The following is a 27372-nucleotide window of genomic DNA, read 5'->3' as shown; positions in this document are numbered from 1 at the left end:
TTAGTCATGCTTTTTGAATCAATCACTGTAAACTAGCCTTCTATATATTTAAGAGACCACGAATCTACAAAACAGCACAGCCATTGCCCTAATACAGCAAAATGATATCATTATATCATTGCAAAACACTTACCGTATGTATCAACACATGTGATAGGCCCCACAACATCTGAGGGATTACTGATGGAACCGACAGCATTCTTTGCAAAGACCCGGAATTCATACTTGGAATTTTGTGTCAGGCCAGATACTGTGAACTGAGTCTCAATAACATTGGTGAAGCTAGCTTTTGTCCATCTGCCATCTGGAAGATCACGTTTTTCTACGATGTACCCAGTGATTTTGCTACCACCATCAAATGCTGGCTTCTGCCAGGAGAGAGTGATAGAGGTCTTGGAAATATCTGAAGCACGAACGTTTCTTGGTGGTTCTGCAGAAGGAAACAAGAATATTGCCAATAATTAACAGCTATTTTGAATATTATCTTACTGAACAAATTATCACAGGGGAACAAAATGACTGGGCTTCATTATTCTATAGAGAGTACATACCACAAGCATCAATTGCTAGGACTGGATCAGAAGGACGACTTGCTTTTCCAATGCCAGCTGCATTTTCTGCATAAACTCTAAATTCATAGATAAGGCCAGCGCTGATTGTGGTGACTTTGAAATGAGTGGTGCGAATAAGGGTCTTGTTAGCCTTCTGCCATAATATGCTATTTCTGTCTTTCATTTCCAGGTGATATCCAATGATAGCATTGCCACCATTAGTGACTGGTTCATGCCATCCAACAGTAATACTCTCTCGGGTAACATTAGTGACCCATGGTGTAGAAGGAGGACCCGGGGTAGCTAATGATAGCAAAAGAATTGATTGTTAACAAAATTATATTTTCAACATCAGAGCACTAAAACATCACTGTAAACCATGAGAAGCACGTTACTCACTGTAAGGAAGCTTGACAACCACACACTGCGAGTCTATGTGATCGCTGATGCCAAAGCGGTTCTCAGCTTTGATGCGGAATTGGTACTCTTCTCCTGTTGTGAGCTTCATAACTTTGATAACAGTTCTAGCAACAGTGGCAGACACTTCAGACCAAGCAGCAGTACTTGTTTCTCTTTTCAGTACAATATAGTTGGTAACCTGACTTCCACCATCATAAGCTGGTGGTTGCCATCTGAGTGTTACACTCTCTTCAGTGACATCGCTAAGGACAACAGGACCAACAGGAGGACCGGGTCTATCCAGCACAACAATATTAACAAATGATTTTGTGGTGCCACTTGAGTTTGCAGCAGTAATGTCGTATCTGCCAGCATCAGCAGCCACACTTTCTTTAAGGTTGATAATGAGACTTTCTGCAGTGGTTTCTGTGTGAAATCTCATGGTAGGTTTCAGTGCAACACCATCTCTAGACAGTGTCACCTTTGGCACTGGTTTTCCAGAAACTGGAATTTCAACTTTTAGATTGGATCCTGCTCGAACATATACAGTGTTATGAGGGAAGCCCTTCATGTCAATCTCAGGAGATTCTGAAAAATAAAACATTTCCAAACCATTAAAATAATGTTCCATCTTTTAAAATACAAATGCAATTGAACGTGACTTTTGTCTCATGCCAGGAAGCATACCTAATTGTTCTTTAACTGTAACAGGGAGCAGTAGTTCCTTAGGATCACTTAAACCAGCTTGGTTTTCTGCAGACACTCTGAAGAAATAGTCAACGTTTTCCTTAAGACCATGGACAATATGATGAGTTGTCTTTACAACTGCACACTTAACCCATTTTTGCTGTCCTTTCTCAAGAGCTTCAAGGAGGTAGCTAACAATTCTGCTTCCACCATCATGTTCTGGTTTTAGCCATGAAAGAGAAACACTGTCCTTTGTGACGTTTGTTACTCCTAGCTTTTCTGGTGGGCTGGGTTTTTCTGAGAAAAAAAAGTGCAACAGATTAAACAATATAAAAGATATTGACTTTTTACATTAGCAATTACAAAGGAACACAGTCTGGATCAAGAAAATTTTAAACCAATTTGTATGTTAGAAATATTTTAAGTAAAATCCAAGCAAAATTTAAAATTCAATCTATTAGCTCTTTTTTATTTGTTAAACCACAGACATGCTTACAAAAATGATCCATTTTACTGTATGCAGATTTAAAGCTTTTGGCATTATTTTGAAGTAAATACTTTAAAACATATTATTTTAAGTATTAACAAATTTTTTCATAGTAAAACATACCTGTTATTTTTGTTCCCTCCTTTGTCTCAGAAGGCACTCCAACACCATATTCATTTTCTCCGGAGACACGGAAGTAGTAAATGGCACCTTCTTGCAAACCAGTCACTTTGTAGGACAGGCGATGGCAGTTGTTTGTCACAGTGACCCACGCCTTTTTGCTAGCTTCTCGTTTTTCAATTACATAGTTCTTTACAGGTGCTCCACCATCATTTTCAGGAACATCCCAAGATAACACAGCAGATTCTTTAGTTACATCTTTTGTGGCAATATTAGATGGTGGGCCAGGCGTATCAAGAACTTTGACCATTAAAGTCAAGGTGGTAGTGTTCAGGATGTTTTGCAACGTTAATGTATATTTTCCAGAATCATTTCTTGTTGCTTTTTCAATAGTAAGAGATGTACAATTACTTGAAGTGTCAATGCTTGCACGTGTACGGAGATCAGTGTCTGGTTTGTTCCATGTTACATTTGGGACTGGTTTGCCTCTGAAAGGAACAGTCATTGTGAATGATCCACCAGCCTTTACAATTAAAGTCTTCCGCATTTCACTGTCAATTTCAAAGGCAGGCTCTTCCTCTCTTTCTTTTGCCACCTGAGGTTCTGAGACATCACTTGCTTCACTGACACCCATTTTGTTAATGGATTTCACTCTAAAAACGTACTCAGAGCCTGATGTTAATCCAGTTATGGTATATTCTGTGCCTCTTAAATTCTGAATAGCTGTTGTCCAGTCAGTTTCATCGGTTTTCTTGTATTCCACTGTGTATCCTGTCACGGGAGCACCTCCATCAAACAGTGGCTTTGTCCAACTAATTGTGATATTTGACCTTGTAGAATCCATAATCTTAGGTTTAGATGGGGGCGATGGCAAGAAGATTGGATCTTCTGCCTTAATCAATGGTGTGGTTTCACTTGGAAGACTGAGGCCAGCAGCATTTTCTGCATAAACCCGGAATTCATATTCACATCCCTCACGGAGACCCGATGATTTCACTCTTAAATCATAAACTGGCTTTTTGTTTACACGAATCCATCTTAGGCTGGTTTTCTCACGCCTTTCAATTACATAGCCTGAGATCTCATTGCCTCCATCAGACTCAGGTCTTGCCCAGCAGAGAGTTATTGAATCTTTGCTCACACTGGTGATCTCTAAAGATGTAGGTGGGCTTGGCACTGTAAATGGGTCTAGGGCTTTGACAGCAACACTTTCTAGAGGCTCACCAACACCGTATTTGTTAACTCCCATTACTCTGAAAATATATTCATTACCCTTCAGTAATTTTGTCACTTTACAAGATGTTGTTTTAAGCTCTCCTTCACAAAGTGTCCATGCAATTCTGCTGGTCTCACGTTTTTCCACAATATAATGGTCAATATCTGCACCACCATTTTCTTGAGGGGGTCCCCATGATAAATGGCACTTTTCAGCAGTAAGGCCATTTATTTCTAATGGACCTGCAGGTGGGCCAGGTCTATCAAGTACTTTGCAATTAATTGCCAAAGATTTTGTTCCTGCAACATTCTGTAATGTTAGTAGATACTGTCCTGAATCACCTCGGATACAGTCCTTTATGGTTATTGCAGTAGTGTAATCTGTTGACACTATTTCAACTCTAGGTTTTCCTTCGAGCTCCTTGCCATCCTTTGTCCATGAAATCACTGGTATCGGCCGTCCTGCAACATCAGCATTGACTTTAAACACTTCTCCAGCTTTCACAACTACAACATCCCTGAATTTGGCATCCATCATAATTCTTGGAGCCTCTACATCATCTTTCACGGTCACAGGTCCAGTTGATTCAGATGGCTGACTGAAGAGTCCGGCAGCATTCTTTGCAATCACATGGAATTCATAACGCTGGTCTTCTGTAAGTCCACCTACATCAAAGTATGTTTCTTGTACATTAGTAAAATTACATTTTAGCCAACGACCATCTGGTAGTTCTCGGCGTTCAATAATATATCCTGTTACTTTAGCTCCACCATCGTATTCTGGTTTAGTCCACTTCAATGAGACAGATGTTCTTGTAATATTAGTAACTTCTGGTTGACCAGGAGGATCACATGGATCTCTTGCAGCAACTGGTTCACATGCTTTGCTGCATTTGCCTATTCCAGCAATGTTTTCTGCATACACACGATATTCATACATCAGTCCTTCATCAAGACCTGTAACTTTCATTTGTGTATCAGTTATGAGGCTCTTGTTGACTTTTGTCCAAAGAATGCTGCTTCTTTCTTTATGCTCCAAATGGTATCCTAGTACTACGCTACCTCCATCATTAACTGGTACCTGCCAAGTTACAATCATGAAAGATTTAGTTGCATGTGCCACACGAGGTGTTCCTGGTGGACCTGGAGGCTTAAATGGATATTCTGCCACAACAGAAGGAGAATTAGTGTAAGTGCTCTTCCCATAGCGGTTTTCTGCACAAACACGGAACTGATACTCAGATCCAGTGACGAGTCGAGTTACTTTAATTGATGTTCTTGCAACTGCTGCAGATACGACCTCCCATGTTGTTGTGGTAGTATCTCTCTTCTCCACAATGTAATTGCTAATGTGACATCCACCATCATATGCTGGAGGTTTCCAAGACAGAGTTACACTATCAGCACTAACTTCATCAATTTTAACATCAGTTGGTGGTCCTGGTCTGTCAAGGACAACTACGGTTAGAGAAGCTGTTGTTGTTCCAGCAGTATTTGAAAGATGCAATTCATAATGTCCCAGATCTTCATTTGTAGCTTCCTTGATGGACAGTGAAGTTAAAGTCTTTGATGTTTGAACATTTACCCTGGTTGTCTGTTTTAATGGATTCCCATCCTTCTTCCAGCTAACAGTGGGAAGAGGTCGCCCTCTGAATGGAATGTCAATCTTAAGATCATCTCCAGCTTTCACTGTGAATGTGTTAAAAAGAAGCTCAACAGATGGCTGGATTTCAATATCTTTTGCAATGACTGGGACACCAAGTTCTCTTGGATCACTTTTTCCTTTTTCATTAATGGCAATCACCCTGAAACTGTACTCTTCTCCCATACTTAAGCCTGTTACTGTTGCTTCCAATGTTTTCACCTGTGTACATGCACTCCATTTTACACTTCCTTTAGTCTGCATTTCTACTATATAACCAGTAATTTTACTACCACCATCACTCTCTGGCTTTTCCCATTTAATTGATGCAGAATTGCGAGTCACGTCAACAAGAATGACCTTAGAAGGTGGAGAAGGTGGTTCAGACACCTTAACTGGATCAGCAATTTCTGCTGGTAAACCAGCCCCATATTCATTTACAGCTAGAACACGGAAGTAATAACTACATCCTTCTTGTAGCTGAGTAATCTTGAAGGAATTCTTAGTACAGTTGCTTGTAACTGTGGCATACGCCTTTCTTGTGGATTCTCGCTTTTCAACCACGTAGTTGGTAATTTTAGCTCCGCCGTCAATAAGTGGTGCTTCCCAGGCTAAAGTTACAAAATCTTTTTTCACTTCTCTGATTGTCAGGTTTAGAGGTGCACTAGGTGTATCAAGCACTCTGACATTAACAAAAGCAGATTTTTTGCCACTGTTGTTCTCTAAAGTAAGATTATATCTGCCACTATCAAATCTATTGACATTGTCAATGACCAGCATTGTATAGGAACTGGTGACTTCAATCTGAGCTCGCTCACTAATTGTTCCTTCTGCTTTCTCCCATTTAACTTCAGGTTCTGGTCTTCCTTTGATGGTGACAAACAGGCGTAAAGTACCACTAGCACGTACAGTGACTACTTTTCTGAGATCTGCATCAAGTTCAATTTCAGGAGGTTCAGTCTTGTCCTCTGCTACGACTGCGCCAGGTATAGTTGCAGGTTCTCCTACTCCTTCTGAATTGATGGCACAGATGCGGAAGTTATACTCCTGGTTCTCCTTCAGTTTTGTCACGGTGAACTGTTTTCCTTGTAGGCCTGTTGGTGGGGTGCAGGTAGTCCATTCATCAGCAGCAGCTTCTTTTACTTCCACTACATACCCTTTAACAGGAGCGCCACCATCATAAATGGGCTTACTCCAGGCAAGGGAAACTGATGACCTGGAAGTATCTGTAACCTTTGGATTGCTAGGTGGACCTGGTGGATATAATACATCACAAGCACGATAGAAAATGGATGGCTCACTGGGTTCCCCTACCCCTGCAGCATTTTCAGCAGACACTCTAAACTCATAGAAATGCCCATCAGTTAGACCTGTTACTCTGAATCGCAAGTCTGTCAGCCTTTTCTTATTGCATTTGGTCCACCGGATACCATCCTTGTCTCGTTTTTCAAGTATGTAACCTTCAATTTCAGCTCCTCCATTGTCTTCTGGGCGACTCCATGTTACCACCATAGAATCTTTTGTGATTGCTGAAACTTCAGGTGTTGAAGGAGGACCAGGGGGTTTGTACGGATTACGAGCCACAACTGGTTCAGATTCCAAGGGCTCTCCAACTCCATATTTATTCACTGCCATTACACGGAAAATGTATTCATTGCCGGGAAGGAGTTTGGTTACCTTGTGATTTAGAGCCTGCACATCTGTTGCTACTTGTGTCCATGAAAGCCTACTTGTCTCTCTCTTCTCAATGATATAATGTGAGATACTAGAACCACCATCATGTGAAGGTGGAGACCATGACAAGTAGCATTTTTCTGCAGTGACACCTGTAACGTTCAAAGGCCCTTCAGGAGGTCCTGGTCTGTCAAGCACTTTCACCGTTATTGGTATAGATTTGGTGCCACCAACATTTTTGAGGTTAAGAGTATAGTGACCTCCATCTACTCTTATACAGTCTTTGACAGTGAGAATTGTTTTCTCAATGGTAGATTTAATTTCCATTCTTGCAGTTGTTTCTTCAAGGTCTTTACCATCTTTTGACCATGTAACGTCAGGAATAGGTTTGCCATGGATATCAGCTTCAAGAACAAAGGTTTCACCAGCATGAACAACAATGACATCTCTGTATTTAGGATCCAATGAAGCACCTGGTGCTTCAATTTCATCTCTGGCAGTAATAGGCCCTGTACTTTCAGATGGTTCACTCAAGCAACCTGCTGCATTTCTTGCAATTACTCTAAATTCATATCGTTGGTTTTCAACAAGACCACTTACTGTAAATTCTGTTTCCAACACATTTGTAAAGCTGGCTTTCATCCAGCGACCATCTGGTAGTTCTTTCTTTTCTACAATATAACCAGTTATTTTGCTTCCGCCATCATATTCAGGCTTTTTCCACTTCAGTGTGATATTACTTCTTGTAACAAGAATGGCCTCTGGGCGACCAGGTGGGTCACAAGGATCTCGGGCAACATACAGTTCTGATACTTTGCTGACTTTGCCAATGCCAACAATGTTTTCAGCAGAAACTCTGAACTCATATTCAAGACCTTCTTCAAGGCCATCTGTTTTATATTTGGTGTCCACAATTAGTGACTTGTTCTGTTTTGTCCAAAGAATGCTGTTCTTATCTTTACGCTCAAGATGGTAGCCAAGAATTTTGCTTCCTCCATCATTAACTGGTTCATGCCATTGTACGATCATATGGTCCTTGGAAGATGCTGTAACAAATGGGGTTCCAGGTGGTCCAGGCACCTTGTAGGGGTATTGCACAACAACTGATTTAGAAGCCAAAGGAGAGCTCTTTCCATATCTATTTTCAGCAGAAATCCTGAACTGGTATTCAGAACCTGTTTTAAGCTTTGTTGCTTTGATGGTTGTTCTTGCAACAGTTGCTGACACAATGTTCCATGTGGTAGTGCTTGTGTCACGCTTTTCTACTATATAGTTGCTTATCTGGCAGCCACCAGTATAATCAGGTGGATCCCATGATAAAACAACAAAGTCTGCACTAATTTCGTCAAAGCGGACAGGTCCTCGTGGTGGGCCAGGCTTTTCTAGTACAATTATGCTCAGGTGCTCTGTTGCTGTACCTGCTGCATTTGTGGCTGTTACTGTATATTTACCAAAGTCTTCCCTGTTGCTTTCTTTAATATGCAAAATAGTTGATGTTGTCGTATTCTCAATATTTAATCTGGTTGTCTGTTTCAGTGGCTGCTCATCTTTTGTCCAAGCAATAGTAGGTTTGGGTCTACCTATAAATGGTACTTCTACCTTCAGATCTTCTCCAGCTTGTACACTGTATGTATTAAACATCAGTTTGAAACTTGGCTCAATAGTCAGGTCTTTAGCTATCACAGGAATTCCAAGTGCTCTGGGATCGCTTTTGCCTTTTTCATTGTAGGCAATCACACGGAATTGATATTCCTGTCCTGGACTCAAACCAGACACCTCTGCATTACATGTTTTGGTCTCACTAACAACACTCCATTTTTCTGTTCCTTTAGGCAACATTTCAACAAGATATCCCAAAATTCTGCTACCTCCATCATGTTCAGGTTTTTCCCATGTAAGCGATGCACTTCTCTGAGTGACATCAGTGAGTGTTACTTTCCCAGGAGGCAGAGGTGGCTCTGAGGCTTTGATAGCATCCCTGGTTTCAACTGGGACACCAATTCCATATTCATTTTCAGCCATTACTCTGAAGTAATAAATTGCTCCTTCTGTAAGATTTTCAACTTTAAAACTTGTCTTGGCACACTTAGCACTTACATTCGCAAATGCCTTCCTGGTTGACTCACGCTTGTCTATTACATAGTTCTTTACCTTTGCACCACCATCAATAATTGGTGGCTCCCAAGATAATACAGCAGAATCCTTCTTTATATCCTTTACCACTAAGTTCTGTGGGGGTCCTGGTGTGTCCAAAACTTTCACTGTAACAAATGCAGATTTAGAACCACTACTGTTCTCCAGCTTAAGAATATACTTTCCGGCATCATTTCTATCACAGTTGTCAATTGAAAGTTGTGTATAGTTTATGCCTTTATCAATCTGAACTTTTTCTGAGAATTCACCTTCTTCTCGGGACCATGTGATGTCAGGTGTTGGTCGTCCCCTGAATGGTATGTGAATCCTAGCAGACCCACCAGCTCTAACCACTATCCCTTTCCTTAGCTCTGAATCAATATCAAGTTCTGGAGCTTCAAGTTTGTCTTCTGGTTTAACAGTGCCAGGAACAGATGCAGCCTCTCCCACACCGATCTTGTTGAGAGCACACACTCGTAATTTGTATTCTTGATGTTCAGTAAGCTTTTTGATCTCAAATCGAGTGGCACGTATGCCTGTCTGTGGAGTAACAAGTGACCATTCATCTTCATCTGCTTTACAGATTTCTACAAGGTATCCCTGGATTTCACAACCACCATCATAAATAGGTTTGCTCCAACCAAGTGTAACTGAACTTTTGGTGGTATCCACAACATGGGCATTTGTAGGCGGGCCAGGCTTGAACATTGGGTCACAAGCTTTGAAGTAGGGAGAAACTTGGCTTGGTTCACCAACTCCAGCAGCATTTTCAGCAGAAACTCTGAATTCATATTCATGATCCTCTGTTAAACCTGTAACTCTTAATCGCAAATCTGTAATGCGGCGTTTATTGCACTTTATCCATCTGATGCCTGCTCGGTCTCTCTTTTCTACAATGTAACCTATGATTTCACTACCTCCATCACTGTCTGGCCGGGTCCAGCAGACAGTCATAGAATCCTTCGTGATGTTGGTAATTTCCAAGGCCTTTGGTGGTCCAGGAACCACAAATGGATTTCTCATCATTACTGGCACAGATTCTAATGGCTCGCCAACCCCATATTTGTTAACTGCCATGATACGGAAGACGTATTCATTTCCTTCCAAGAGTTTTGTTACTTTCAGCATTGTAGGTAAAACTTCTGAAGCAACCACAGTCCATGCCAGGCGGCTAGTTTCTCTCTTCTCTACAATGTAATGAGAAATATCACTGCCACCATCATGAAGAGGAGGACCCCATGCCAGTGCACATTTTTCAGCTGTAACTCCTGTCACCTGGACTGGGCCCTCTGGAGGTCCCGGCCTGTCCAAGACTTTTACATTTACTGTTACTGTCTTTGTTCCTGCAACATTAGAGGCTTCTAGAATGTACTGTCCACCATCAACTCTAATAGCATCTTTTACAATTATTAATGCACTGAAATCTGTGTTCTTTATTTCATATCTAGCAGTGTCCTCAAGCTCTTTATCTCCTTTGTACCACTTAATGGTTGGTAGTGGCTTTCCATGAACATCAGCCTCAAGTCTGAATGTTTCACCAGCATTTACAACAATAGTGTCTTTGTACTTCGGATCCATTGAGATTCGTGGAAGTTCAACTTCATCCCTTGCTGTTATTGGTCCTGTACTGTCAGAAGGTTTGCTTACTGCACCTGCAGCATTCTTTGCAATTACTCTAAATTCATATCTTTGGTCTTCAGTAAGTCCTGTTACTGTGAACTGAGTTTCAATGATATTTGTGAAGCTCGCTTTCATCCAGCGACCATCTGGTAAGTCACGTTTCTCTACAATATAACCAGTAACTTTACTTCCACCATCATATTCTGGTTTAGTCCACTGTAGAGTAATAGAGCTTCTTTTTATTATTATAGCTTCTGGGCGACCTGGAGGATCACATGGATCACGAGCTACGTAGCACTCAGAAACTTTACTTGTTCTGCCTACACCAACAATATTTTCTGCAGAAACTCGAAACTCATACTCAATTCCTTCTTCAAGGTTATTTGTCTTAAAACTTGTGTCCTGTATAATAGTCTTGTTTACTTTAGTCCACAGAATGCTGTTTTTCTCCTTTCTCTCAAGATGGTAACCCAACACTTTACTGCCACCATCATTTACTGGTTCATGCCACTGTACAACCATGGAATCTTTTGTGACTGTTGTCACAAATGGTGTGCCAGGAGGTCCTGGTTCCTTGTAGGGATACTGTGCTACGACTGGTGCAGATTCCAATGCAAAACTCTGCCCATACCTGTTCTCAGCAAAGATTCTGAACTGGTATTCTGAACCAGTTTTCAGTTTAGTCACCTTCAGTGTAGTTCTTGCAACAGTAGCTGAAACTGTTTCCCATACAGTGGTCGTTGTATCTCTCTTGTGCACAATATAGTTGGTGATTTGGCAGCCACCTGTGTACACTGGGGGATTCCATGACAGGGTAATACTTTCTGCACTTATTTCATCAAACTTCACAGGTCCAACTGGAGGGTCAGGTTTGTCTAGAGTAATAATTTCAACAGAGGCAGACTTTTGCCCAACAACATTAGACACAGTGATTTCATAAGTGCCACTGTCTTCTTTGCTAGTTTCCTTAAGATTCAGTATAGTGAGATCAGCTGAATCGCTAATATTGACTCTTGTTGTCTGCCTTAATGGCTGGCCATCTTTAACCCAGGTAACAGTTGGTTTAGGTCGACCTGCAATTGGTATTTCTACTTTTAGGTCCTGTCCCACCTGAACGCTGTAACTGTGGAAAGCAGGTCTTACATCAGGTTCAATCACCAGGTCTTTGGCAACTATTGGAACTGCAAGTGCTCTAGGATCACTCTTACCCTTTTCATTTACAGCCATTACTCTAAAAAGATATTCTTCCCCTTGAGTTAGATTAGTAACAACTGCTTCAAGTGTTTTAACACGAGCACATTCTGACCACTTCTCACTACCCTTTGCTTGCATTTCAACAATATATTGTATGATTTTGCTACCACCGTCATGTTCAGGTTTTGCCCAGCTTAGTGAGACACTGTTTCTTGTGACATCATCCACTGTTATTTTCCCAGGAGGCTGTGGAACTTCAGCAACTTTAATTGGGTCACTGGTTTCTGCAGGGAGGCCAATTCCATATTCATTCTCAGCAGAGACCCTGAAGAAGTAATAGCAGCCCTCCTGAAGTTGATCTACTTTCCATGAAGTCTTGTGGCAGTTTGTTACAACAGCTGCATATGCCTTTCTTGTTGCTTCACGCTTTTCAATAATGAAATTCTTTATTTTTGCTCCACCATCCAAGAGAGGAGGCTCCCATGAAAGTGAAACAGAGTCCTTAGTGATCTCTCTGATTTTTAAGTTAACAGGTGCACTTGGGGTATCCAGTACTCTTACACTGACAAATGCAGACTTTGTTCCACTGCTGTTTTCCAAGGTCAGAGTATATTTTCCGCTATCAAATCTGTTAACATTATCTAGAACAAGGGAAGTAAAGCTACTAGTGGTATCAATAATAGCTGCTTCTCTGATGTCACCATCCACTTTACCCCATTTTACTTCAGGTGTTGGACGACCTCTGATGGGAACGAACAGTCTTAAGGAACCTCCCGCTCTCACATTTACAATCTTTCTTAATTCCATGTCAAGGTCAAGGTCTGGTGCCTCCATCTTCTCTTCTACAATAACAGAACCAGGAACATCTGCATGCTCTCCAACTCCTGCTTTATTAACTGCACATATGCGGAATTTGTATTCGTGTTTTTCCACTAATTTTTCTACTTCCATGTGAGTATTCTTAATTCCAGTTGGAGGGGTACAAATTGACCATTCACCATCACTTACATCACATTTTTCCACAATGTATCCCTGAATTTCAGAGCCACCATCGTATATTGGTTTACCCCATGAAAGAAAAACTGAAGATCTTGTAACATCTGTAACTTTGGGATTATTGGGTGGACCTGGCTTGTAAATAGGATCACATGCTTTGTAGTAAGTAGAAGGTGGACTTGGTTCACTAAGACCAGCAGCATTTTCAGCTGAAACTCTGTACTCATAATCATGATTTTCTATAAGACCAGTCACCCTGTATCGCAGTTCACTTATCAGGCGCTTGTTACATCTTGTCCAGCGAATGCCATCCTTATCTCGTTTTTCAAGGACGTAGCCTAGGATTTCACTGCCGCCATCTGAGGCTGGTCTTTCCCATACAACTATCATAGAATCCTTGGTAACTGCTGTGACTTCTGGAGCCTTTGGAGGAAGTGGCACAACAAATGGGTTCTTTGCGACTACTGGGTCAGACTCAAGAGGTTCACCAACACCATATTTATTTACTGCCATGATGCGGAAAACATACTCATTTCCTTCTAGAAGTTTTGTAACTTTGCAGTTCAGGGTTTGCACATTTGAGTCAACGACAGTCCACACCAAGCGACTGGTTTCCCTTTTTTCTACAACGTAGTGTGAAATATCGCTACCACCATCTTGTAGTGGAGGTTTCCATGACAGCGTGCATTTTTCAGCTGTAACACCTGTAAATTCAACAGGTCCTTCTGGAGGTCCAGGTCTATCAAGAACTTTCACGTTAACAGGAACCTTCTTTTCACCTGCAACATTCTTTGCCAGCAGTACATACTGCCCACTATCAACTCTTGTGGCTTCCTTCACACTGAGGCTTGTTGCAAAATCAGTAGTTTTTATTTCCATATGAGCGGTGCTTGTCAGTTCACGATCACCTTTTAACCACTGAATGGAAGGTATTGGTTTTCCATGAACATCAGCATCAAGCTTGAATGACTCACCAGCATTCACTACAATAGTGTCTCTGTATTTTGGATCCATACTTATTTGAGGTGGTTCTACTTCATCTCTTGCTGTAATTGCCCCTGAGCTTTCAGATGGTTCACTGAAAACACCTGCAGCATTTCGTGCTATAACACGAAACTCGTATCTCTGGTTTTCAACTAGACCAGTTACTTCAAACTGAGTATCAATGACATTTGTAAAGCTTGCTTTCATCCAACGGCCATCAGGTAATTCCTTCTTTTCAACAACGTAGCCTGTGATTTTACTTCCACCATCGTATATAGGTTTCTTCCACTGGAGTGTTACTGAGCTTCTTGTGACAATTACAGGTTCTGGACGACCTGGAGGGTCACATGGGTCACGTGCAGTATAGCATTCAGATGCTCTACTTGCCTTTCCAATTCCCACTATATTTTCTGCATAGACTCTGAATTCATATTCAAGACCTTCCTCAAGGCCAGTTGTCTTAAATTTGGTGTCCGGAAGAGGTGTTTTATTCAGTTTAGCCCACAGAATGCTGTTTCTTTCTTTGCGCTCCAAGTGATAACCAATGATCCGGCTACCACCATCATTCACTGGTTCGTGCCATTGTACCACCATGCTGTCTTTTGAGACATTTGTTACAAAAGGAGTTCCAGGCGGACCAGGAACTTTAAATGGGTATTGGGCTATTATTGACTCTGAGGTGAGATACGGACTCTTCCCATACCTGTTCTCAGCTGCAATTCTGAACTGATATTCACAGCCAGTTTTTAAACGACATGCTTTTATAGTTGTTCTTGCAACAGTGGCTGACACAATGTGCCAAGTTGTGGTGGAAGTGTCTCTTCTTTCTACAATGTAATTATTGATAGAGCTACCACCATCATACTTGGGTGGTTCCCAGGAAATGGTAATACTATCTGCTGTTACTTCATCTACTTTTACTGGTCCAGTTGGAGGTCCTGGTTTGTCAAGGACAACAATATTTAGTGTCTCAGTTGCTTCACCAGCAGAGTTTGTAAGTTTAACTACATATGCTCCCACATCTTCTCTGCATGCTTCTTTTATTGTTAACACTGTGTTGTTTTCCGAGCTTTCTGCATTTACTCTTGTAGTCTGCTTCAATGCCACATTGTCTTTATGCCAAGACACTGCCGGTTTGGGTCGACCAACAAAAGGAACATCAACCTTTAAGTCCTCTCCTGCTAGAACACTGAAAGTGGTAAACAGCAGTTTGAAAGCTGGTGGGATCACAAGATCTTTTGCAACAACTGGTACAGCCAGCTGGCGAGGATCACTGATACCTTTCTCATTCTGAGCTGAAACACGGAAGGTGTATTCTTCACCTTGGATCAATCCTGTGATGGTGGCTTCAGTAACTTTTACGGTAGCACAGGTTGACCACTTTTCACTGCCTTTGCTTTGCATTTCTACAATATAGCCCAGAATTCTGCTACCACCATCATGTTCGGGTTTTTCCCAAGACAAGGTTACACTATTTCTTGTCACATCCAACAAAGTTATTTTCCCTGGTGGAAGTGGTCTTTCTGATACTTTTATGGATTCTGAAGTTTCAACTGGAAGGCCTATTCCATACTCATTTTCAGCTAGGACTCTGAAGTAGTAGTTGCAGCCTTCTTGCAGTGAATCAACTTTCCAGCTGGTCTTGTGGCAATTGGCATTAACAGTTGAATAAGCTTTTCTTGTTGATTCACGCTTTTCAACAATGTAATTTTTTATTTTAGAGCCACCATCTATGAGAGGAGGCTCCCATGTGAGTGTAACTGAAGATTTTGTAACTTCCTTTATTTTCAAATCTTGAGGTGCCCCTGGAGTATCAAGAACTCTGACGTTCACAAATGCTGTCTTACTACCTGAGCTGTTTTCAAGTGTCAGTATGTATTTGCCACTATCAAATCTATTTACATTTTCAACAATAAGTAAAGTATAAGAGCTTGTTGATTCAATGCTCGCTCTATCCAAAGATTCCCCATGTTCTCTTGTCCATTTAACTTCAGGTGCTGGTCTTCCTTTAATTGGGACAAAGAGTCTCAGAGTACAGCAAGCTCTAATAGTTACAACTTTACGTAGCTCTGCATCAAGTTCAATCTCTGGAGGTAGCATTCTTTCTTCAGCTTTTGGAGTGCCAGGAACAAGAGCAGGTTCCCCAAGACCTTCGGAGTTCATAGCATATATCCGTATTTTATACTCTTGGTTTTCTTTCAAGTCAGTGATGGTAAAAGAAGTGGCCTTTAGACCCACTGGTGGAGTTACAATCTTCCACTCATCTTCTTCAGGTAGTGCAATCTCAACCATGTAACCTGTGATCTCTGAACCACCATCATATATTGGTTTGTTCCATGCTATTGTAATAGAGGACTTGCTGCTATCCAAAACACGAGGATTACCTGGGGGACCAGGCTTGAATACAGTATCACAAGCTTTATAGAATGGACTGGTTGGGCTTGGCTCACTGACACCAGCAGCATTTTCCGCCATGACTCTGTATTCATATTCATGGCCTTCTGTCAGTCCAGACACTTTAAAACGTAAGTCAGTAACAACCCTTTTGTTACACTTCACCCACCGTAGACCAGTCTTGTCTCGACGTTCCACAATATAATTAGTTATTGGGCTCCCACCATCAGAATCAGGATGGCCCCAGCAGACAACCATAGAATCCTTTGTAATTGCTGTAACTTCAGGAGTTTTAGGTGGATCAGGAGGAACATATGGATTTACTGCAAGAATGGGCTCTGATTCCAGAGGCTCACCAACTCCGTATTTGTTAACAGCCATAACTCTGAATACATACTCATTGCCCTTCAAGAGTTTAGTAACCTTGAGTTTAGTCACTGGAACTTCTGTGCCTACAGATGTCCATGCCAATCTACTTGTTTCACGTTTTTCAACCACATAATGGTCAATCTTTGCTCCTCCATCATCCAGTGGGGGTAGCCATGACAGCACACATTTTTCTGCAGTGACTTCAGACACAGCCAAAGGTCCTTCTGGGGGGCCAGGTCTATCAAGAACTTTAACATTGAAGATATGCTTGGCAAAGCCACCAGGGTTTGTTGCAGTAAGTGTGTAAGCACCACCATCTCTCCTTGAGGAATCTTTGTTGGTGAGAATGGTAGAGAAATCTGCTATTTTTATTTCTAATTTTGCTGTGTCTTCAAGTTCTTTTTCTCCCTTTGTCCATGTCATAGTTGGTGGAGGGCGACCTGAAACATCAGCCTCAAGTCTGAAAACTTCGCCTGCTTTCAGCACTATAGTGTCCTTGTATTTAGCATCCACCTTTATCCTTGGTGCTTCAATGTCATCTCTACAAGTGATTGCATCTGATGGCTCTGAGGGCTGACTAACAGCTCCACCAGCATTCCTAGCAATGACACGGAATTCATAGGCAGCATCTTCTGTCAAACCACTTACAGTGAATTCAGTCTCTAGTATATTGCTGAAATTAGCCTTCAGCCAACGGCCATTAGGAAGGTCTCTTTTTTCAACAGTGTAGCCAGTTATCTTAAAACCTCCATTATATTCTGGTTTAGTCCACTTCAGTGTAACTGCATGTCTTGTAATGTTCAGAGGTATCGGCTTACCAGGTGGATCTATTGGGTCCAGGGCAAACACAGGCTCAGATGGCTTGCTTGGCTTACTCTTCCCAGCCAGGTTTTCTGCTATAACACGGAATTCATATGCAATGCCATCGGTAAGTCCAGATGATTTGAAGATATTTCCTGACACCAACATTTTACTTACAGTCTGCCAAACAATGCTGTTTCGCTCTTTTCTTTCAATGTGATATCCCAGTATTGGGCTTCCACCATCAGTAACTGGCTCATTCCAGCTAATGGTCATGGTTTCTTTGGTGACTGCAATCACCTGAGGGGTGCCAGGAGGCCCAGGTACCTTAAATGGATAGTTGGCAACTACAGACTCTGAAGTAATGGCTGGACCAACTCCATATCTGTTTTGAGCTTTAACGCGGAACTGATACTCAACTCCAGTAGTAAGACGAGTGGCTTTAAATGTAGTGCGTATCACTGTAGTTGCCAATTCAGTCCACGTGGTACTGTCAGTCTGACGCATTTCTACAACATAGTTACTAATTGGTACACCACCATCATTCAAAGGAGGCTCCCATGAGAATGTTAAGAAATCACACGAAATTTCTTCAAATTTGATTGGTCCAGTAGGTGGTCCAGGTATGTCATGAACCTGAACTGTGATTACTTCACTAACTTCTCCAACAATATTTTTAGCTGACAGTGGATATTGACCACTATCACTTCGAATACATTCATTGATGGTCAGTATGGTTGCAGTCGCTGTATTTTCATAATTTACCCTTTGTGTTTGCTTAAGTATTTGGTCTTCTTTCTTCCAAGTCACAGTAGGCCTTGGACGACCAAGTACAGGGATTTCAATCTTGATATTGTCACCAGCTTTGGCAATCACTGTTTTCTGGTAAATAGCACGGAGGTCAAACTCTGGTAGCATTGTTTGCTCCTTGATAATAACTGGTCTGCTTTCCCTTGGGGCACTTCTTCCAGCACTGTTAACTGCCATAACCTGGAAAGTATACTCTTCATTTTCAGTTAGATTCTTTACTACACAGTCCAGTGTTTTTACAGTGGTGATGTGTGCCCACTGGTTGGTTCCTTTTCTCTGTGCTTCAATTACATACCCAGTGATCTTGCTGCCACCATCATGTTCTGGTTTTGGCCAAGCTAGGCTAACTGAATTCCGTGTTACATCCATAATGTTAAGGCTCTCAGGTGGGGATGGGGCCTCAGAAGCTTTTACTGGTTCTGCAGTTTCAGCTGGTTCACCAATACCATACTCATTTTCAGCCAGTACTCTGAAATAGTATTCACACCCCTCAGCCAAATTAGGAACCTTGAAGGAACACTTCTGGCAGTTGGTTGTGACTGTTGAATATGCCTTCCGAGTTGATTCGCGTTTCTCAACAATATAGTTGGTTATACGTGAACCTCCATCTACCAGAGGCATATCCCATTGGAGGGTGATGCTGTCTTTGGTTATTTCTCTAGGCTTAAGGTTTATTGGTGGACCTGGTGTATCCAAGACTTTTACATTTACAAAGCCAGTCTTCTTACCAGCAGCATTTTCAAGAGTCATTATATATTTTCCTGCATCATATCTGGTGCACTCTGTGACAATCAAGAGTGTAAAAGAGTCGGTATTTTCAATACTGGCACGTCCTTTGAGTGAAACATCATCTTTTGTCCATGTAACTTCTGGAGTTGGACGTCCTTTAATTGGTACAAAAATCCGAATAGTGCATCCAGCTCTAACAACAAGTGTTCTTCTTAGCTCAGCATCCAGTTCAAAGTCAGGAATCTCTTCTCGGTCAGTGATTTCCACACTTGGAATTATTGCCGCTTCACCGACACCTGCAGCATTCATGGCAGAGATTCTGAAATTATACTTGGCCCCGGTCTGCAGAGGAGCTACAACAAACTGAGTGATTCTTAAAGCAGTCCCTATTGTGTCTTTCACCCATTCATCTTCTCCTTCTTTTTGATGCTCTACTATATAGCCAGTGATTTCAAGACCACCATCATAGTGAGGCTTGCCCCAGGCTAAAGATGCACTTGTCTTTGTGGTATCAGTCACTCTTGGATTTGCAGGTGGACCTGGTGGGTCTGAAAAGCAAATAAAAGATAAAACATTACATTACAGCAGAAGTCATTTATATTCTCTCTGAATGTGCTCCCTACCCATCCCACCCACCCCCAAAAAGAAAAAAAGCATGATACTGACATGCAACATCTTTGCAAAGGACTGAGTTTGAAGTATCACTTGGTGGTCCGACTCCAGCTCTGTTTTCTGCGCTGACACGGAATTCATATTCGTTTCCTTCCAGAAGACCAGTTACTTTGCATCGAAGATCTGAAACCGGCTTCTTTGTTGCTCTCACCCATCTTAAACCTTTCTTTTCTCTTCGCTCCACATGGTAACCTGTGATTTCACTTCCACCATCATCGACTGGCCTTTTCCAGGTAACTGTGACAGTATTTTTAGTCACATTTGTTACTTCTGGTTTTCCAGGAGGGCCTGGAGGACCTGTTCAGGAAGAAAAAAAGTACAGTTAAACAAAAAATCAAGTCTTTAGAAACTAATAATACCACACTGGAATTCCTCAGCTTATTCTACTTACCAAATCTATCCACCATTTTAACTGGTTCTGATTGTACTGGTTCACCCTTGCCATACTGATTTACTGCTGAGACACGGAAAACATATTCATTTCCTTGAATGAGCTTGCTAACAACATGCCTACAGCTCTCAATGTTTTCAGCAACCAATGTCCAGAGCAGTCGACTTGTCTCTCTCTTTTCAAGAACATATGATTTTACTGGTGATCCACCATCTTCTGCAGGAGGTGTCCATGTAAGAGTTGCCTTTTCTGCTGAAACATTGCTGATCTCAATGGGCCCTGGAGGTCCTGGGATATCTAAAACTTTCACATGTACAGTCTCCTGCTTAGTGCCAAAAGGATTGGTTGCAGTGATGGTGTATTCTCCAGAATCTTTTCTGGCTGCATATTTGACACTTAGAGTAGAAGAAGTTGGTTTGGTTTCAATGTGCACAAGCTCTGAGGGTCTAAAATCTTTTCCAGCTTTGGACCATGCTGAAGTTGGAGGTGGTTTGCCACGGATACTAATAGCAGATAGTGTGATGGTTTCCCCTGCTTTTACTGTTAAACCTTCCTTCAAAGTAGGATCCAGAACAATGCTCGGTGCCTCTGTCAAAACAAAGTAAAAAATACTGATTGTTACAACAAGAACACAGGGATAGGAAACAAAAGAAATTTGATTATAATTATTCAAGTAAAATTCTGCCTTTTCAATGCCATCTACATACCATACTCATCCTTGCATATTATGGTTCCTGTGGATTCAGATGGAGGACTGATAGCCCCAGCGGTATTCTTTGCTCTAATTCTGAATTCGTATTTGCAGCCTTCAGTAAGGTCAGTTACAGTAAATGCACAGTCTGGAACATTCACGTGATTAGCTTTCATCCAAGTCTTTTTGGGTAAATCACGCTTTTCAACAATATAGCCAGTTAATTTATGTCCGCCATCATATTTTGGTTCTGTCCAAATGAGTGTTACTGAGTTCCTGGTTACATTGATAACTTCAGGTTTCCCAGGAGGATCTAGAGAAAAAAAAATTGCAGTCAAACAAAAGCTATTTCAAATTTCAGAATTTTCCTTTTTATTTGCCTGATAACTTACCAATAGGATCAAGCGCCACAACTGGTTCAGATGGAAGACTTGGTTTACCTACTCCAGCCATATTGATTGCCATTACTCTGAATTCATATTCCAGACCTTCAGTTAATCCTGTCACTCTGAAATCTTTCATTCTTATTGGCGTTGTATTTGCTCTTTTCCACAGAAGACTATTTCTTTCTTTAACTTCAATGTGATAGCCTAGAAGATAAATTATGAGATAAACATATGGGGGGCTTCTAGAAATCCTAATTTCTCACAGCATTGTGAAACATCATACTGCCCATATTGCACATCGCATGTGCATCGTACAAGAGGAGCACTGAAACTCAGGTATAGAAATAGATGTGGACATACATTACGGATGTACATAACTGCAATGAGGAGGTGTTTGTAAATGCAAATTGCTAATTTTGTAGACCCAAGCATTGTCACATTCAGGTGAATTTGCGTTTATTTCTTTACATATTTTGGCTCCAATCAAAGATATTTTTTTCTCAGCTAGTATTTTCCCAACATTTGAATCATTACTTTTTTAAAATAGGAAGTAAACCAGTGTAATCAGTCAATTAATCAGACAGTCAATCAATCAATCAATTTAGTGCATAAACACCTCCTACTTTTATCTTACCTTTTGACAGAGAGAAAGAACTATTAAGTAGTATTAACTACTGAAATGCTAGGGAGGTTTTGGGGGATGTACCTGTGATTGGTGAACCTCCAGTTCTTCTGGGATCAGTCCAAGTTAAAGCTACAGACTCATGTCGAACAGCAACAATATTGGGAGGTGGAGGAGCATCTGGGACATCTGAACAACATTGAAAAAAATGCAGCAGTGTTAAAAATTATTATCACCTCTAAAATAAATTTTTTGATTTCAAAAATTATAATGGATACTTACCAAATGGATGTTTTGCAATGACAGGCTCTGATTTAAGACCTTCCCCTACTCCATATTTATTTTCAGCCCTGATCCTGAATGTATATTCATTTCCTTCATGAAGTCTTGTAACTCTAAATGTGGTTTTTTGGACTGCAGAGGCACAAGTCACCCACTTATTGTTTACATTATCTCTCTTCTCTAGAACATAGTTAGTGATTTCTGAACCACCATCATCTTTTGGAGGGCCCCATTTTAAGGTTATGGCATCAGCTGTGACTTCTTCAAATTTCACTGGACCTGTTGGTATGCCAGGTTTGCCAACAACTTTCACAAAAATAGTGCCTTCCTTGCTGCCAGCAACATTCCTCAGAGTTATTGTGTATTTTCCTGCATCAGCTTTCTGGCAGTCATGTACTACAAGGGTGGTGTTAACTGCTGTAGATTCAAATGCAACTCTTCCACTCTCAGTAATTGCCTGGTCTTCATCCTTCTTCCAGGTTACGGTTGGGACAGGCTTGCCTTTCATAGGAATTTTAAGACGGAAATTGCTACCCTCTTTAGCAGTATAGCACAAATCAGGCAGATCTCTTAAGTCAAGCTCAGGCGCCGCTGTAAAAAATGAAGGAATCCAGTTATTTCACCATACATAAAATGTGTGGTAAAATTAAGATGCTGTTTTAAAGGTGTCTTATTTCTATGTATACATGGTAATGATAGTATGCATAAAATATAATCTGGGTAAGTAAAGCATTGAATTAATGATCTTGCTTCTCACCAACATCATCTCTTGCTACAATTGTGATCTCTGAAGGAGTTCCATATCCAGCATCATTTTGGGCCCTCACTCTGAAAGTGTATTCTTGTCCTTCTTTCAAATCTCTCATTGAAAAATGGAGGTTCTTTCCCCGCATGACTTCTTGCCATTTATCTTCACCAATCAGGACCTCAACGATATATGCAGAAATACGGCTTCCACCATCACTGATAGGCTTCTTCCATACCAAATTGCATGAGGATTTTGTTACAGCTGAAGCTTTTAGATCCACAACCGGCCCAGGTGTTTCTAGAAGGAAGAAAAGCATAGTAAGTTTTCATTCAAGCTAAAAATAAAGATTATTTGAACCAAAAGAAAATAGGTGAAAAGGATTCATTTTTCCTACCAGAAGCTTTGACAGCATCACGAGTTTCACAAGGATCACCAATACCATATTCATTTTCAGCAAAAACTCTGAAGAAGTAAGATTTGCCTTCTTCTAAGTTAGTTATCCTGTAGCTTGTCTTTGGACATTCTGTTGTTACTGTGGACCATGATTTTCTTTCTGCATCACGTTTTTCAACAACATAATTTGTGATTGGACTGCCCCCATCTACTAGAGGAGGTTCCCATGTAATGAAGGCAGAATCTTTAGATGCTTCCTTTACAATCAGGTTAATGGGTGGGCCTGGAGTATCTGGATAAACACAACACCACCACATTTGATTTAGTAACAGACTTTTGAATACCAGTTGAAAAGGTAACAAATATATTATAATGGGGAAAGCCCTGAGACTTACCAAGTACTTTTACAACAATGGTATATGACTTTTTGCCACAGCTGTTCTCCAGACTAAGGACATATTTTCCAGCATCATATTTATTTACATTTTCACAACGCAGGAAGGTATCAAAATCAGTTGATTTGATGTCTAATCCTTGTCTATCTCTCAGGTTGGCACCCACTTTAGACCATGAAATCTTAGGAGGTGGACGTCCTCTTACTGGCACGTAAAGTCTCATTGTGACTCCAGCACGCAACACAAGGACTTTCCTTAATTCTGCGTCAAGTTCTCCTTCAGGTGGAACTGTGTGTTTAAGAAAAAAACCCATGTAATTAAAGAATCATGTTTAAGATGATCACAAAAGGTACTGTGACAAAAACTCCCTTTTTACTGGCATTTCACTGGACTACCCAACTTCTCATGCCTGTGATGATGTTAGTAAGTGTCCTGACTCCTTTCTGAAGATAATTTGAAAATATACCTTTTTTTTTTTTGCAGTGATTTCACCTACTTTTTTTTTTGATGCCTTTACGCCATTTATGTTAGAAAGGCTCTTAGCTTCTCTAGAATTCGAAGGAGTTTCAGAGCACCCTGGACTCCAATACTTTTCTTGAACTAAGATAGTACTGTGAAGCAATGCTTTTGTAGGTACAGCAAAATGCATACAAAAGCTAGCATGTATCTTAAGGAGTAAGTGTCATACAATCAAAGAGTATCATACAGCTGCTTAGAATAGTAATTTTGGCTTCAAATAATTTACAAGATATGAAGGTGACTGAAAGTTTTAAGAAAGATGAGAGATCTGACAATTCTAATATTAAGATTAGGGAAAAAAAAAATCTTGAAGATCTAGTAGGAGGCAGAAGGCTATAAAGCCTACAGTGAAAAAAGGAGACACCAAATTCTATTCTGTTCCTAACTACCTTGTTTTCTTCCAAATTAGCCACTGTTGGCCTGTTTTTTTGAGTAAAAACATGTTCCAAATTAATTTGTGCCTGTGACCTGTGACAAAGTGTGTCTTTGAAACACATCCCATAAATTGAAGCAAAAGTCAACAAGGCAATGTGTTTTCAAGTGAACTTACTTAAAATGTCTTTGGCAGTGTGTTTATCCGGAACATCACTTGGATCGCTGTATCCAATCTTATTGACAGCATAAACACGGAACTGGTACTCTGTACCTTCCATCAGCCCTGTTACCACAAATTGTGTAGCCTGTAAATTCTTAGGTAGATTGCATCTGACCCAGTTGTCTGTGTCAGCTCGTTTTGATTCCACTAGATAACCAATGATAGGGCTTCCTCCATCATATGCTGGTTTGCTCCATGACAGGCTTATCGAATTACGAGTAGTATCAACCACTTTCGGGAAAGCAGGTGGGCCAGGAGGATCTGGGAATTAAACCAACATAAAGTTAGCATACCAAATGCTGCATGATAATATTTGCAAATAATAACGGAAAATATCTGAGACTTTTAGCTTACATTGAGGGTCACGAGCATACACTGCTTTAGATGGTGCGCTAGGCTTGCCAGGTCCAGCCTTATTCAATGCTATCACCCGGAACTCATACTCTGTTCCTTCTTGGAGTCCAGTAGCTTTAACAGTTCTTTCAATGACAGGCTTCCTGTTTACTTTTGTCCAGTTAAGAGCCTTTGTTTCACGCTTCTCAAGTATATAACCAGTGATTGGGGATCCACCATCACTAGCTGGTGGCTTCCAGCTCACAGTCATAAAGTCTTTTGTTACATTGCTAATTACTGGCGGATCACAAGGTCCGGGCACATCTGTGGAGATTTATTTGAAAATTACATTCACATTCTTAAGCATAGACAAAAACCCAGTGACATGAAACTATTCCACAAAGCACTTACCATATGGGTTTTTAGCAACTGCAGGTTCAGTCAAGATGGGGTCTCCAACACCGTATTTGTTTTCAGCACAAATGCGGAACTGATACTCATGTCCTTCTATCAGTCTCTCCACAGTGCAGCTTGTAATGGGTACATTGGCACTGACTTGGGCCCAGTTAGGTCTGCTTGTTTCACGCTTGTCTACAATGTAGTTAGTAATTTCTGAACCTCCATCTTCCAAAGGAGGCTCCCAAGAAAGCATTGCACGATCTGCATACATATGTTTGATTTTGACAGAAGCTGGTGGGCCAGGCTTATCTAGAACAATCAACATCACATTATTATAGTTCTATCCCTTGCTATATCATTTTATTATAAATGTCTTTATTAATAGACAGTATTTAGCTTACCAAGTACTTTAAGCCTAATGGTTGCTGACTTTGATCCACTTGCATTTTCAGCAGTAATAGTGTAGTCTCCTGTTTGCTTCCTGTTAACACTGAACAACTCAACTGTAGCAAGATTTCTCTTTGTGGTGATCTTAAGACCTTCAGATGGCTTTAAAACTTCTCCTTCTTTCTTCCAGGTGATTGCTGGCATTGGCTTGCCATACACATTTGCCTCCAGGCGCACATTAGTTCCAGCTTTTACTGTAAGCTGTGATTGCATAGACAGATCTAACTCTATTCTGGGAGGAACTGAAAGGAAAGAGTCCAAGAGTTAATCAATTCAGCAGAAGATAAATGCCTCGTTCTTTACATGAGTGCTAGTTCCCAACATGTACAGACTGCTTCCAGAGTTATCAAACGCTTTTGTACTCCTTACCATTTTCTGGATGAATGGTCACTGGATCTGAAGGTTCTGAAGGTCGACTAATGTTAACTGCTGTCTTGGCAATTGCTCTAAATTGGTACTGAGCATTTTCTTCCAAACCAGTCACAGTGTACTCTTCCAGGGGTATTTGATATGGAGTTGTATTGCACCGATCCCACTTATCACCAGGTAATTTGCAAGCCTCCACAAAGTAGCCAATAAGTTTGCTACCACCATCATGCTTTGGTCTTGTCCATACCAGTGATGCAGTACTCTTAGTGACATCAATAACTTCAGGTTTTCCAGGGGGATCTATGGCAAATAAAAACATATTATAGTATATTTTTTTAAAAAGAGCTAACACATTAGAAAATGGCTTTAATATTACTGGATCCTATTTACTGCATACCTAGACAGTGCAATCAGAGTGATGTTATAATAAACATGAAAGTACAAACAGAAGGGCATACTAAAGATCATCATAAGAGGCAGATATATTGATAACTATCATAAAAACAGTCTGTTGCAAAGTATTGGTATGGGTGGCTTACCAACTGGTGCTCTTGCTGTGACAAACTCAGTTGGTTTACTAGGTTTACTTGCTCCAGCTCTGTTCAATGCATAAATTCTGAAAGTATACTCAAGACCTTCAATGAGGCCCACACAAGGGTATTCGGTAGAGCGCACAGCTGTGTCATTAGCTTTCACCCACAGTAAACTGTTCCTTTCTTTGCGCTCAATGAGATAACCAGTGATTGGACTGCCTCCATCGCTATCTGGTTTATCCCAAGCAACAAAAATGCAGTCCTTATTGACCTTGGTAATACGTGCATTCTTTGGTTCACTGGGAACATCTAGAAAGGAATATAAAGATAAGACATCAATTGTATGTTTTCTTAGTAGGAAGTTTAAATAGAGAAATGCTGCTATCAAAAACTGGCGTACCAAATGGGTATCTTGCAATCATCTTGTCAGAAGCAAGTGGCTCAGAAATCCCAAAACGATTTTCAGCACGAACACGGAACATATACTCCTCTCCAGGAATCAGTTTTCCAATTCTGCAGCTTGTCTTTGTGACAGAAGATAAAGCTGTTACCCAGTCTCCTCGGCTTACATCACATTTCTCAACTACATAGTTTGTAATGTTGCTGCCACCATCTTCAAGAGGTATGTGCCATGAAAGAGTGCAAGCATCAGCATCTATTTCAGAAATATCAAATGGAGGCTGTGGCGGACCTGGTTTATCTGCATGAAAAAGTATATCAAGAAAATGGATGAAATAATATGGCAACAACTAGAATACAGTAAAACCAACTTTACATAAAGCTGGACTGAAA

General features: G+C 40.9%; 1 protein-coding gene across 1 annotated transcript in view; it reads right to left on the bottom strand.

The window, feature by feature from the left end:
* TTN (titin) overlaps positions 1-27372 on the bottom strand; it is a 108693-nt gene that overhangs the window by 25459 nt on the left and 55862 nt on the right. Inside the window, exons 98-118 of the mRNA XM_064435568.1 lie at positions 26981-27280; positions 26587-26889; positions 26048-26347; positions 25633-25920; positions 25244-25540; positions 24854-25156; positions 24455-24760; positions 23386-23673; positions 22992-23282; positions 22607-22894; positions 21850-22440; positions 21652-21756; positions 20952-21149; positions 20576-20872; positions 19869-20456; positions 19472-19774; positions 2248-19353; positions 1638-1934; positions 951-1538; positions 552-854; positions 134-430 (exon numbers count right to left, since the gene is read on the bottom strand). Of these exons, the coding sequence (XP_064291638.1) occupies positions 134-430; positions 552-854; positions 951-1538; positions 1638-1934; positions 2248-19353; positions 19472-19774; positions 19869-20456; positions 20576-20872; positions 20952-21149; positions 21652-21756; positions 21850-22440; positions 22607-22894; positions 22992-23282; positions 23386-23673; positions 24455-24760; positions 24854-25156; positions 25244-25540; positions 25633-25920; positions 26048-26347; positions 26587-26889; positions 26981-27280 (23637 nt within the window). The remainder of the gene's footprint in view (positions 1-133; positions 431-551; positions 855-950; positions 1539-1637; positions 1935-2247; positions 19354-19471; positions 19775-19868; positions 20457-20575; positions 20873-20951; positions 21150-21651; positions 21757-21849; positions 22441-22606; positions 22895-22991; positions 23283-23385; positions 23674-24454; positions 24761-24853; positions 25157-25243; positions 25541-25632; positions 25921-26047; positions 26348-26586; positions 26890-26980; positions 27281-27372) is intronic.

Source organism: Passer domesticus, chromosome 10 (assembly GCF_036417665.1).
Source record: "Passer domesticus isolate bPasDom1 chromosome 10, bPasDom1.hap1, whole genome shotgun sequence".
Taxonomy (NCBI): domain Eukaryota; kingdom Metazoa; phylum Chordata; class Aves; order Passeriformes; family Passeridae; genus Passer; species Passer domesticus.
Note: the sequence above shows the minus strand (reverse complement) of the source record. Positions and strands in the feature narration are given on the sequence as shown.